This window comes from Scyliorhinus canicula, chromosome 14 (genome assembly GCF_902713615.1).
Source record: "Scyliorhinus canicula chromosome 14, sScyCan1.1, whole genome shotgun sequence".
Classification (NCBI taxonomy): domain Eukaryota; kingdom Metazoa; phylum Chordata; class Chondrichthyes; order Carcharhiniformes; family Scyliorhinidae; genus Scyliorhinus; species Scyliorhinus canicula.
Window position 1 is genome coordinate 159,013,410 of NC_052159.1, and position 13,040 is coordinate 159,026,449.

The 13,040-nt window shown below is 56.2% G+C and overlaps 1 protein-coding gene across 1 annotated transcript in view; it reads left to right on the forward strand.

Moving 5' to 3' along the window:
- LOC119977247 (collagen alpha-6(IV) chain-like) overlaps positions 1-13,040 on the forward strand; it is a 257,936-nt gene that overhangs the window by 137,882 nt on the left and 107,014 nt on the right. Inside the window, exons 15-16 of the mRNA XM_038817958.1 lie at positions 3,046-3,099; positions 10,835-10,916. Of these exons, the coding sequence (XP_038673886.1) occupies positions 3,046-3,099; positions 10,835-10,916 (136 nt within the window). The remainder of the gene's footprint in view (positions 1-3,045; positions 3,100-10,834; positions 10,917-13,040) is intronic.

Below are 13,040 nucleotides of genomic sequence, written 5' to 3' on the forward strand. Positions count from 1 at the left end.
ACTGCAGACCGACGATAAAGCTGATCGTGTCACACGTCAGGCTGGAGGGAGAAATTCCTCTTCAACCCATCTCAGCTAATGAAACAGTTTCTTCACTCAAAGGGTTGTGAATCTTTGGATTTCTCTGCCTCAGAGAGATGTGGGTGTTGGATAGGTGAATATATTTAAGACTGGGATAGTCAGGATTTGGGCTCTCAAGGGATTGAGGGATATGGGGAGTAGGCAGGAAAGTGCTGTTGAATATGAGGATCAGCCACGATAGTATTGAAAGGACGAGCAGGCTCGATGGGCCGAATGGTCTTGTGAATCCTAGAGTCCGGTCTGCTCCTGAATTCTGCACGGTCTAACCTTTTGTAAGAAGTCGGGCGTGATTTAACGGCCTCGCCGCCGTTGAGTCTCGCCGGAGGCTTCTCAAGAGATTTGCGATGCTCGAAATGCCTCGCCAGTTTAACAGAATCTGGCGAGACGTCACGATCTGGACCTCGCCGTCACCGGGAGTGATATTTAAATGAGCCATTATGCTGAATTCCATATGTGTTTGTGGGATTCTCCCAGCGCCTAGTGGCCCCGTCTGGGAGAGCTCGCTGGGGAGCCATTTAGCACGTGGCCCAGTCATAGTGGCAGCTGCATGGGTCAGAGACGGGGCTGGTGCCACCCTGGCGTTACCTCTGTCACCCAGGCAGTCAGCATTCCGTTCCCTGGCGAGGAGATTCTCAATCACGCCACTTGGCAGTGGGATGGGAAAACTGAATCCCAACAACCGGAGAATTTTGGCCGGAATCTTTTCCAGATATTTGGGTCAGTGACGGGATTCTCACGATGATCAGGAGCAGAGTTACCTGTCAGTAATTGTAAATGAGGAGCCCGGAGCAGGCGGCGCTCCCGGATTTACTATTCCGATGATCAGAGCCCGGAGCAGGCGGCGCTCCCGGTTTTCCTGTCCCGATGATCAGAGCCCGGAGCAGGCGGCGCTCCCGGTTTTCCTGTTATTCCTGCTCAGTCTCTGGGTGATAGTTTGAGAAGATTGGTTATGGGATGTGAGGCGAGACCTCCACACACTGGTAATCACCATGGTGACCCTGCTGGAGTTTGTGAGGGGCTGGTTAGTGGATGGACAGCTCATTAGCATAAGGACGCGGTTCCTGCAAAAACCTTAATTCCCCGCTGGGTCACTGTCTGTGCGGAGTCTGTACATTCTCCCCGTGTCTGTGCGGAGTCTGTACATTCTCCCCGTGTCTGTGTGGAGTCTGTACATTCTCCCCGTGTCTGTACATTCTCCCCGTGTCTGTGCGGAGTCTGTACATTCTCCCCGTGTCTATGCGGAGTCTGCACCTTCTCCCCGTGTCTGTGCGGAGTCTGTACATTCTCCCTGTGTCTGTGCGGAGTCTGTACATTCTCCCCGTGTCTATGCGGAGTCTGTACATTCTCCCCGTGTCTGTGTGGAGTCTGTACATTCTCCCCGTGTCTGTGCGGAGTCTGTACATTCTCCCCGTGTCTGTGCGGAGTCTGTACATTCTCCCCGTGTCTGTGCGGAGTCTGTACATTCTCCCCGTGTCTATGCGGAGTCTGTACATTCTCCCTGTGTCTGTGCGGAGTCTGTACATTCTCCCCGTGTCTGTGCGGAGTCTGTACATTCTCCCCGTGTCTGTGCGGAGTCTGTACATTCTCCCCGTGTCTATGCGGAGTCTGTACATTCTCCCCGTGTCTGTGCGGAGTCTGTACATTCTCCCTGTGTCTGTGTGGAGTCTGTACATTCTCCCTGTGTCTGTGTGGAGTCTGCACATTCTCCCCGTGTCTGTACATTCTCCCCGTGTCTGTGCGGAGTCTGTACATTCTCCCCGTGTCTGTGCGGAGTCTGTACATTCTCCCCGTGTCTGTACATTCTCCCACTGTCTGTACATTCTCCCTGTGTCTGTGCGGAGTCTGTACATTCTCCCCGTGTCTGTGCGGAGTCTGTACATTCTCCCTGTGTCTGTGTGGAGTCTGTACATTCTCCCTGTGTCTGTGTGGAGTCTGCACATTCTCCCCGTGTCTGTACATTCTCCCCGTGTCTGTGCGGAGTCTGTACATTCTCCCCGTGTCTGTGCGGAGTCTGTACATTCACCCCGTGTCTGTACATTCTCCCCGTGTCTGTACATTCTCCCTGTGTCTGTGCGGAGTCTGTACATTCTCCCCGTGTCTGTGTGGAGTCTGCACATTCTCCCCGTGTCTGTACATTCTCCCCGTGTCTGTGCGGAGTCTGTACATTCTCCCCGTGTCTGTGTGGAGTCTGTACATTCTTCCCGTGTCTGTGCGGAGTCTGTACATTCTCCCCGTGTCTGTGTGGAGTCTGCACATTCTCCCCGTGTCTGTACATTCTCCCCGTGTCTATGCGGAGTCTGTACATTCTCCCCGTGTCTGTGTGGAGTCTGCACATTCTCCCCGTGTCTGTACATTCTCCCCGTGTCTATGCGGAGTCTGTACATTCTCCCCGTGTCTGTGCGGAGTCTGTACATTCTCCCCGTGTCTGTGCGGAGTCTGCACGTTCTCCCTGTGTGTGCGTGAGTTTCCTCCGGGTGCTCCGGTTTCCTCCCACAGCCCAAAGACGCGCAGGTTGGGTGGGTTGGTCATGATAAATTGCCCTTAGTTGTCCAGAAAGGTTAGGTGAGGTGACGGGGATAGGGTGGAGATGTGGGCTTAAGTCGGGTGTTCTTACCCAGGCCTGTGCAGACTCGATGGGCCGAATGGCCTCCTGCACTGTGAATTCTGAGTCTATGATTCTATGATTGTTTCACCCACTGCACGAGTGTCCTTTGTGGCTGATAACGTCGCTCTGCCCACTCAGTATGCCCACCTCTATTGTCACTCTGCCAACCAAACGGAAACACCTGGATCAGGATTCCAGTCCGGTTTCTGGGAGTGAGGTTACACACAGCCCATAGAGGGAAGCCCCCCATGGACGGAGGATAATCGGCAAATAAGCCAATTCCATTTTAAATTGGATGTAAATCAGCCTCTTCAGTAAACCTCATCCGTGTGTCATGGGACTGTTTTCTCCATTTTCAGGGTCTCCCCGGAATCCAGGGTCTCCCCGGGACGAGTGGCCGACCAGGACTGAAGGTAATTTGCACGACTGTCCATTGCTGATCACTGAATGAAATTGGGATCATTGTTTATTTGTCCTGGATCGAGTTTCTTCCCTCAACCAACATCAGCCAATCAGATTACCTGCATTGTGGGTTCCTGCTGTGCACAGATTGACTCTCAAATGTTCCTGTATTGTGACAGTGACCAGGCCATTGCCGTCACAGAGAGGGTATGAAAGGCACTACGTAAATGTACGTTTTTAATGCACTCTCTTGCGATGAACGGTCTTGCAATGGGGGTCCCTGGCTTTGGGACCCCAGCATCGAGACCAAATGGGGGTCCTGAACCCACACTTGGCGGGTGACACACTGACCCCTTAATTGTCGCCAGGGCGATGTTGATTCTGCAGACCAATCAGAGGGCAGACCTCTCAGCACCACCAGGAAGGGGGGGGGGGGGTACAGCGCTGAAGCAGATCAGCAAATGGACCTCAAACTGTTGGTGCTCCTAAAGGGGGGCAGTATAATTTAAACCTTTTTTTAGGATCCTCCAACACCCCAAATATTGCTAATTCTGGACTCGGAGTTACCCTACCTTCCAGGACTTCTGACAAAACATCCGCAATCCCGGCCAGAATTCCCTCAATTTCCGACATGCCCAAAATATATGAACATGGCTGGCCGGGCTACCCCCACACCGTCCACATCTGTCCTCCACCTCCTCGAAGAACCTACTCATCCGGGCTACCGTTATGTGGGCCCTGTGGACTACCTTGAACTGAATCAAGCTGAGTCCAGCACAGGACGAGGATGCATTTACCCTTTTCACAGCTTTTTCCTACAGTTCAGTTTCCAGCTCCCCTCCTAGCTCCTCTTCCCACTTCCTTTTCACCTCTCTGATAGGGGCCCCTTCCCATTCTAATATTTCCCTGTATATCTCTGAAACCTTCCCACGTCCAACCTGTTTTTGACAGCACTTTATCCTGTAGTCCCCTCGGGGGGAGGCGAAGAGCTTGGAACCTGCCTCCGTACAAAGTCCTGCACTTGAAGGTACCGAAACCTGTTCCCACCCGGCAAGTCAAACTCCTCCTCTAATGTCTCCAAGGTCGGAAAGCCCTCCTGGATGAATAGATCCCCAAATCTCTCAATCCCTGCCCGCTGCCATACCTTAAAGCCCCCATCCAGCCCCCCCCCCCCCCCTCCCAGTCAAACCGGTGATTGTCACAGATCGGTGACCACACTGACGCCCCCTCCAGTCTCATATGCTGCCTCCATTGCCCCCACACCCTCAGGGCTGCCACCATCACAGGATTTGTAGCGTACCGAGCCGGCGAGAACGGCACGGGCGCCATCAGTAAAGCCTCCAAACACTCGTACCTTTGCAGGATGCTGCCTCCATCTGCTCCCAGACCGACACCTCCCCCACTACCCACTTCCTGACCATCGATATGTTGGCTGCCCAGTAACAGCTAATAAAGCTCGGGAGGGCCAAGCCCCCTCCCTCCACAGCGAACCCTGCTCCAGAAGTGTCCTCTTTACCCTTGGGGGTTTCCTCCGCCCACACATACCTCAATATTGCTGCATTTATTTTTCTAAAAAAAGCCTTTAGGACAAAAATCGGAAGGCATTGAAAAAAGAAAAGCAGTCTGTCATCCTCACTGTCTGGACCCTTCCCGCTAACGTCAGTGGGAGTATGCCCCATCTATGGAAGCCGTTTTCATTTGGCCGACCGCTTTGCCCAGATTTAACCTGTGGAGTTGCCCCCACTCTTTAACCACTTGAATCCCTAAATATCTGAAACTCCCCGCCAACACTATCAAAGGTAAATCCCACAGTCTCCTTTCCTGCCCCCCGCCTGGATCACAAACATCTCGCTCTTCGCTCTTTCCCATTTTCCAGCTTGTAGACTGAAAATCGCCCAAATTCTCCCAGTACCTCCATGATTTTGGTCATTCCCCCCACACCGGGTCTGTAACGTAAAGCAGCAATTCATCCGCATAGAGAGAAACCCTGTGCTCCCCCCCCCCCCCCCCTCACTATTACCTGCCATGATCCAGGGGCCATTGCTAAAGGCTCTATGGCCAGGGATAAACAGTAATGGGGAGAGCAGGCAGCCCTGCCTTGTCCGTCTCCCAAGATTAAAATATTCTGACCGGGTTCGGTTGGTTCTTACATTTGCCACCGGGGCCTGAACAGCTGGACCCAATCCACAAATCCCTGCCCGAACACAAACCTGCCTGAAATATCCCACAGGTACTTCCACTCCACTCAGTCGAAAGCCTTCTCCGCGTCCATGGCTACTACCACCTCACCCTCACGCCAATCGGCTGGCATCATTATGACATTGAGAAGCCGCCTGATATTAGATGTCAGGCGCCTGCCCTTCACAAATCCCGTCTGATCCTCACCTATTACCTCTGGGAAACAGTCTTTTATTCTGGTGGCCAAGATCTTTGCCAGTAATTTAGCATCTACATTTAAAAGGGAAATTGGTCTGTAGGGTCCACAGCTCTCCGAGTCCTTGTCCTGCTTCAGGATGAGAGAGATAGATGCCTGTGGTAGCGTTGGGGGGAGCACTCCCAGCTCCTTGGACTCATTGAAAGCCTTGACTAACAGCGGCCCCACTAGCCCCGAAACGTTTTGTAAAATTCCACTGGGAATCCGTCAGGCCCCAGGGCCTTACCCGTTTGCATTGCCCCCAATCCGTCTATCACCTCCCCAAGCCCAATTGGGTCCCCAAGACTTCCACCAGCTTCTGATCTACCTTCAGGAACACCAGCTTCTCCAGGAATTGGTTCATTCCCTCCTCCCCCACAGGGGGTTCCGACTCGTATAAACAGCTATAGAATTCACGGAACACGTCATTAACCGCCCCCCGGATCCCTCACTCCTTTCCCCCTCACATCCTTAATTTTCCCTAGTTCTCTTGCCGCCTCCTGTTTCCTCAGCTGATGCACCAGCATCCTGCTACCTTTCTCCCCATGTTCATATGTTGCCCCTTTTACCCTCCTCAGCTGACCCTCCGCCTTTCCTGTGGAAAGGAGCCCAAACTCCGTTTGAAGTCTCTGACACACCTTCAGGAGCTCCTCATTCGGGAACTCCGCATATCTCCGATCCACACGCAAGATTCCTCCTACTAGCCTGTCCAACTCCACCCGTTCAGCCCTCTCCCTATGGGCCCAAATCGAAATATATTCCCCTCTGAGGACCGCTTTCAATGCCTCCCACACCACCCCAGCCGCGGTCTCTCCCGTGTTGTTGGTTTTTATATATCCCCGAATGGCCTCCCTCACTCGCTAACAGCCCTGCATCTCGCCTCCACTGTGGGCGCTGAGAATTTCCCAGGTTCACCTGTAGGTCTCGCCAATGTGGCGCATGGTCCGATTCTACGATTGCTGAATACTCTGTGTCCATCACCCCCGCTAACAATGTTTGGTCCAATATTAAAAAATCGATCCTGGAGTACGCCTTGTGCACATGAGAGTAGAATGAATATTCCTTACTCCTTGGCTTCTCAAATCTCCACGGATCAGCACCCCCCATGCGCTCCATGAACCTTCGCAGCTCAGTCGCCATTGCTGACACTTTCCCCGACCGAGAACTCGACCCTGTCCACCTAGGATCCAAGACCGTATTAAAATCGCCCCCCATAATCAACCGGTGCGAGTCGAGGTCCGGGATTTTTCCCAGCATCTTCCTAACAAACGCGACATCGTCCCAGTTTGGGGCATATTTACCTACACCACTGCCATTACCTCCATTTTCCCGCTCACCATAATAAATCTGCCTCCCGGGTCTGTCACCATTTCCCCACCTCGAACGCCACCCTTTTGTTAATCAGGATGCCCCCCCCCCTTGTTTTGAAGTCCAATTCTGAATGAAACACCTGTCCGACCCGTCCCTTTTTTAGTCTAAATTGATCCCCCAGCTTCAAGTGTGTCTCCTGTAACATGGCCACGTCCGCCTTTAACTGTCTCAGGTGTGTGAACACACGGGCTCTCTTGACCGGCCCGTTCTGGCCACGAACATTCCACGCAACCAGTCTGGTCGGGGGGGGGGGGGGGGGGCTCCTGCCCCCCTCCCCTGTTGATCAGCCTTGACCTTTCCTCGGCCAACCCTTAGCCCGTGGCCCGCACCTGCCCAGATTCGCCCATTGGTGGCGACCACCATCCAATCTCCATCTCCAGCCTCCTGGAAGTCCCCAAATCGTCAGCAGTACCCCCCCCTCCCATCCCTACCCCCCCAATCCCTACCCCCCCCTCCCATCCCTACCCCCCCCAATCCCTACCCCTCCCCCATCCCTACCCCCTCCCCCCCCCAATCCATCCCCCTCCCCCACCCCTAACCCCCCCATCCCTACCCCCTCCCCACATCCCTCCCCCATCCCTACCCCCTCCCCCACCCCCACCCCCTCCCTCCCATCCCTACCCCCCAATCCCTACCCCCTCCCCCCACCCCTAACCCCCCCATCCCTACCCCCTCCCCACATCCCTCCCCCCATCCCTAACCCCTCCCCCCATACCTACCCCCTCTCCCCATCCCTACCCCCTCCCCCCATACCTACACCCTCCAATCCCTACCCCCTCCCCCATCCCTACCCCCTCTCCCCATCCCTACCCCCTACCCCCATACCTACACCCCCCAATCCCTACTCCCTCCCCCTATCCCTACCCCCTCCCCCATCTCTATCCCCTCCCTCCCATCCCTACCCCCTCCCCCATCCCTACTCCCTCCCCCCATCCCTACCCCCTCCCCATCCCTACCCCCCCCATCCCGACCCCCTCCCCCATCCCTACCCCCTCCCCCCATCCCTTCTCCCTCCCCCCCATCCCTACCCCCTCCCCCCCCCCCTATCCCATCCCCTCCACCTCGTCACTTTTCAGCTCACCCCCCACTTTGCTTCCATGAACCAGCCTTACCCGCTAACCTGGCAGCTCCCCCCGTGAAGCCTCAAACTTTACCGGCTGCTGGACCTTTTACCTGCCAGCTCATTACAGTTTCAGAACAACAGCACCGAGTGCAAAAAACTAACACACCCTCCACTTACAGCCCAAACTCAATGGCCCACCCCTCCCCCTTTACAACATCTTATCAACCCTATCACCTTCAAACAGAGCCCCAAACAATGGAAGTGTCAACAAACAGGGTCAATGGAGGGACAGAAATAATTAGATATGTAAAAACTCGAACAGGCGCCTTTCCCTCCTGGACCAACTTAATTTGAAAACTCTTCTCCCAGCTCCATTCTCTTTTTCCCTTTATTATTATTTTCCCTTTTTGACCTTTTTTTTAACAAACACAAACAAAAAGGAAGAAACGGTACCTGAGTACAGACATTGAAAGGTCAAAGTTGGGTAACTCCAGAAGAACCCCCCCCCCCCCCCCCCTTCTCATCGTAACTCCAGTTACCGTGCAGCACAGAACCTTTTCACGTAAATCGCTACCAACCAGTTTTCTCTTTGGATTAAGACCTTATGGGTCCCCCAGGTTGTTGTCTTTCATAAAGCCCGACACATCTTCCGGCGAACCAAAATACAGTTCCCGTTCCTCGTATGTTACCCAAAAACGGGACGGGTAGAGCAGTCCATATTTTATTCCCTTCGCATACATGGCCGCTTTAACTTTATTAAAACTCATCCTCCTCTCAGCAAGTTCTGCTCCCAAGTCTTGGTAAACCCGGATCTCGGCTTCTTCCCATACGAACCGTTTTGTCTCCCTTGCCCGTCCCATGATGCTTTCTTTGTCCAGGAATCGACACAGCCTCACCACCAATGCCCTCGGAGGCTCATGACCCTGGGACTTGTGTATCAGTGCCCTGTGAGCCCGGTCCACCTCCAACGGCCTGTCGAACGCCTCTGCCCCCATCATTTTCTCCAACATCTTCACAACATCCGCACCGGCATCCGATCCTTCCTTTCCCTCTGGCAGACCGACCATCTGAATGTTCTGCCTGTGGGAACGATTCTCCAGGTCTTCCACCTTTTCCAGCAGCTGCTTTTGCCGATCCTGTAAAATGCCAATTTGCAGGGCCATCCCAGTGGACTGCTCCTCTTGCTCCGTCGCCTACTCCTGTAGCTTTTGGATCGACTGTCCCTGGGCCGTCACTGTCACCTCCGTCCGGTCGACAGCCTCCTTAATCGAGGCTACCACCTTGGTCAGGTCCTCGCACACTCCTTACGGTGCTGGGCAAACGTCTCATCCAGGTCTGTAACCAACCGATCCATCGTCTATTGGGCCGGTGGGGCTGGACCTCGCTTCTCAGTCCAAAGATGTGCGGGTTAGGTGGATTGGCCATACTAAATTGCCCGTAGTGTCCTAATAAAAGTAAGGTTAAGGGGGGGTTGTTGGGTTACGGGTATAGGGTGGATACATGGGTTTGAGTAGGGTGATCATGGCTCGGCACAACATTGAGGGCCGAAGGGCCTGTTCTGTGCTGTACTGTTCTATGTTCTATGTTCTATGTTCTATGTTCTCTGCCATTGCAGCCACCAAGCTCAGATCCTCACCTCCAAACAGCGTTTGATGCCTTCTTTTGCGATTATTTCTCGAGCGTAATTCCATAGGATAGGGGTCCACTTATGTTAGAAAACATTTCCACGAAAATCCAGCTTAAAAGCCGTCAAAAAACCACTAAGAGCGGGAGCTGCTAAATGAGCGACTGTTCACAGCATAGTTGCCACCTGAACTGCCATCATTTAAATGTTTGACCGAGAACAGATGGACCCCTCCCTCCCCGCCAGATTGGAAAACTTTCCACCCATTCCAATCCCGCAAAATAGTCACAACACAAACTGATGCCCCCAATCCCAATCCCCTTGTCCCATGTTCATATCCCACAATTCTCTCTGAGCGGCAAGAATCTGAAACAGCAACATCAGCCCATGGCTGGTGGTTAATGATTTGTGATTAATTATTACGAATCCCAGATTGGCTCTCGTTTTCCTTTTTAAATGTCATTTTACTTTAACAGAAGTGGTTGCAAAGCCCATCCCGTCAACATTTCACCCTTTGTAAACTCCATCTGAAATTAGCACCAATTAAACTCTGCCGCTGGTTATTTGTTCCACTTAATACCTGATTGATCAGAATTTTATATTTTCATTTCAAAGAACAAAGAAAAGTACAGCACAGGAACAGGCCCTTCGGCCCTCCAAGCCCGTGCTGACCCTGGATTTCTTTATTGCCTGAACTCTCATCCATGTCGTTTGCCTGAACTTTTGAGAATCGCGATTGTCACACGCCCCACATCTGTTTAGCTCACTGGGCTAAATCGCTGGCTTTTAAAGCAGACCCAGGCAGGCCAGCAGCACGGTTCGATTCCCAGTACCAGCCTCCCCGAACAGGTGCCGGAATGTGGCGACTAGGGGCTTTTCACAGTAACTTCATTTGAAGCCTACTCGTGACAATAAGCGATTTTCATTTTTTCATTTCATCTGGGTCAGGCAGCCGTTGCTGACCGTCCCAGGTTAGACCAGGTCCCCCTCCCCTTCCTGCCATCGATTCCAGTCCATGCCGCGTGTGACAGTGGGCTGAGATTTAACTCTCTCTCCTTCACCTGCCAGTGCTGACTAACTGAATCGGACATTTCTCATTCCACTGGTTCCAACAGAGTGAAGGCAGTTTGTGTTTTACAACGAGAGCACGATCCACGCCAAAACTCTCCTGCCGCCTGAGGGTGAACAGCTCCACATGGCCGGTCCTGGTATGATGTCAATGCTGAGCAAAGCAGAGTGAAATGTGAAAGTCTAACATTCTCCCTCAATCCACAGGGTGACCGGGGTGACCAGGGTTCCTCCGGCCTGTCCATCACTTACACTGGCTCAATCCCCAAAGGTAAGTTCACTTTCTCAGGTAAAGAAGGGAGCTACAAAATATATCGGGGGGGGGGTGTGAAATCAGTTTTGTTGGGCAGCAAAAACAGAGGACAGTGCGGGGACAGTGCGGGGACAGTGCGGGGACAGTGCGGGGACAGTGCGGGAGGACAGTGCGGGGACAGTGCGGGGACAGTGCGGGAGGACAGTGCGGGGACAGTGTGGGGACAGTGTGGGGACAGTGCGGGAGGACAGTGCGGGGACAGTGCGGGAGGACAGTGCGGGGACAGTGCGGGGGGACAGTGCGGGGGGACAGTGCGGGGACAGTGTGGGGACAGTGCGGGGACAGTGCGGGGACAGTGCGGGGACAGTGCGGGGGGACAGTGCGGGGACAGTGCGGGGACAGTGCGGGGACAGTGCGGGGACAGTGCGGGGACAGTGCGGGGACAGTGCGGGAGGACAGTGCGGGGACAGTGCGGGGACAGTGCGGGGACAGTGCGGGGACAGTGCGGGGGGACAGTGCGGGGACAGTGCGGGGGGACAGTGCGGGGACAGTGCGGGGACAGTGCGGGGACAGTGCGGGGACAGTGCGGGGGGACAGTGCGGGGACAGTGCGGGAGGACAGTGCGGGGGACAGTGCGGGGACAGTGTGGGGACAGTGCGGGGACAGTGCGGGGACAGTGCGGGGGACAGTGCGGGGACAGTGCGGGGGGACAGTGCGGGGACAGTGCAGGGGGACAGTGCGGGGACAGTGCGGGGACAGTGCGGGGGGACAGTGCGGGGACAGTGCGGGGAGACAGTGCGGGGGGACAGTGCGGGGGGACAGTGCGGGAGGGCAGCGCGGGGACAGTGCGGGGGGACAGTGTGGGACAGTGCGGGGACAGTGCGGGGGGACAGTGCGGGACAGTGCGGGGACAGTGCGGGGGACAGTGCGGGGGACAGTGCGGGGGGACAGTGCGGAGGGCAGCGCGGGACAGTGCGGGGGACAGTGTGGGGACAGTGCGGGACAGTGCGGGGACAGTGTGGGGACAGTGCGGGACAGTGCGGGGACAGTGTTCGGACAGTGCGGGGACAGTGCGGGGACAGTGCGGGGGGACAGTGCAGGGGGACAGTGCGGGGACAGTGAGGGACAGTGCGGGGGGACAGTGCGGGGACAGTGCGGGGACAGTGCGGGGACAGTGCGGGGGGACAGTGCGGGGGACAGTGCGGGGACAGTGCGGGGACAGTGCGGGGACAGTGCGGGGGGGACAGTGCGGGGACAGTGCGGGGGACAGTGCGGGGGACAGTGCGGGGGGGACAGTGCGGGGAGGACAGTGCGGGGGACAGTGCGGGGACAGTGCGGGGGACAGTGCGGGAGGACAGTGCGGGGGACAGTGCGGGGACAGTGCGGGGGACAGTGCGGGGACAGTGCGGGGACAGTGTGCGGGGACAGTGCGGGAGGACAGTGCGGGGGGACAGTGCGGGGGGACAGTGCGGGGGACAGTGCGGGAGGGACAGTGCGGGGACAGTGCGGGGGGACAGTGCGGGGACAGTGCGGGGGACAGTGCGGGGACAGTGCGGGGACAGTGCTGGGGACAGTGCGGGGGGACAGTGCGGGGACAGTGCGGGGGACAGTGCGGGGACAGTGCGGGGGACAGTGCGGGGGACAGTGCGGGAGGACAGTGCGGGGACAGTGCGGGAGGACAGTGCGGGGACAGTGCGGGGACAGTGCGGGGGACAGTGCGGGGACAGTGCGGGGGACAGTGCTGGGGACAGTGCGGGGACAGTGCGGGGACAGTGGGGGACAGTGCGGGGGACAGTGCGGGGACAGTGCGGGGACAGTGCGGGGGACAGTGCGGGGACAGTGCGGGGGACAGTGCGGGGACAGTGCGGGGGACAGTGTGGGGACAGTGCGGGGACAGTGCGGGGACAGTGCGGGGGACAGTGCGGGGACAGTGCGGGGACAGTGCGGGGGACAGTGCGGGGACAGTGCGGGGACAGTGCGGGAGGACAGTGCGGGGACAGTGCGGGGGGGACAGTGCGGGGACAGTGCGGGGACAGTGCTGGGAGCAGTGCGGGACAGTGCGGGGGACAGTGCGGGGACAGGCGGGGGACAGTGCGGGGGGGACAGTGCGGGAGGACAGTGCGGGGACAGTGTGGGGACAGTGCGGGGGGACAGTGCGGG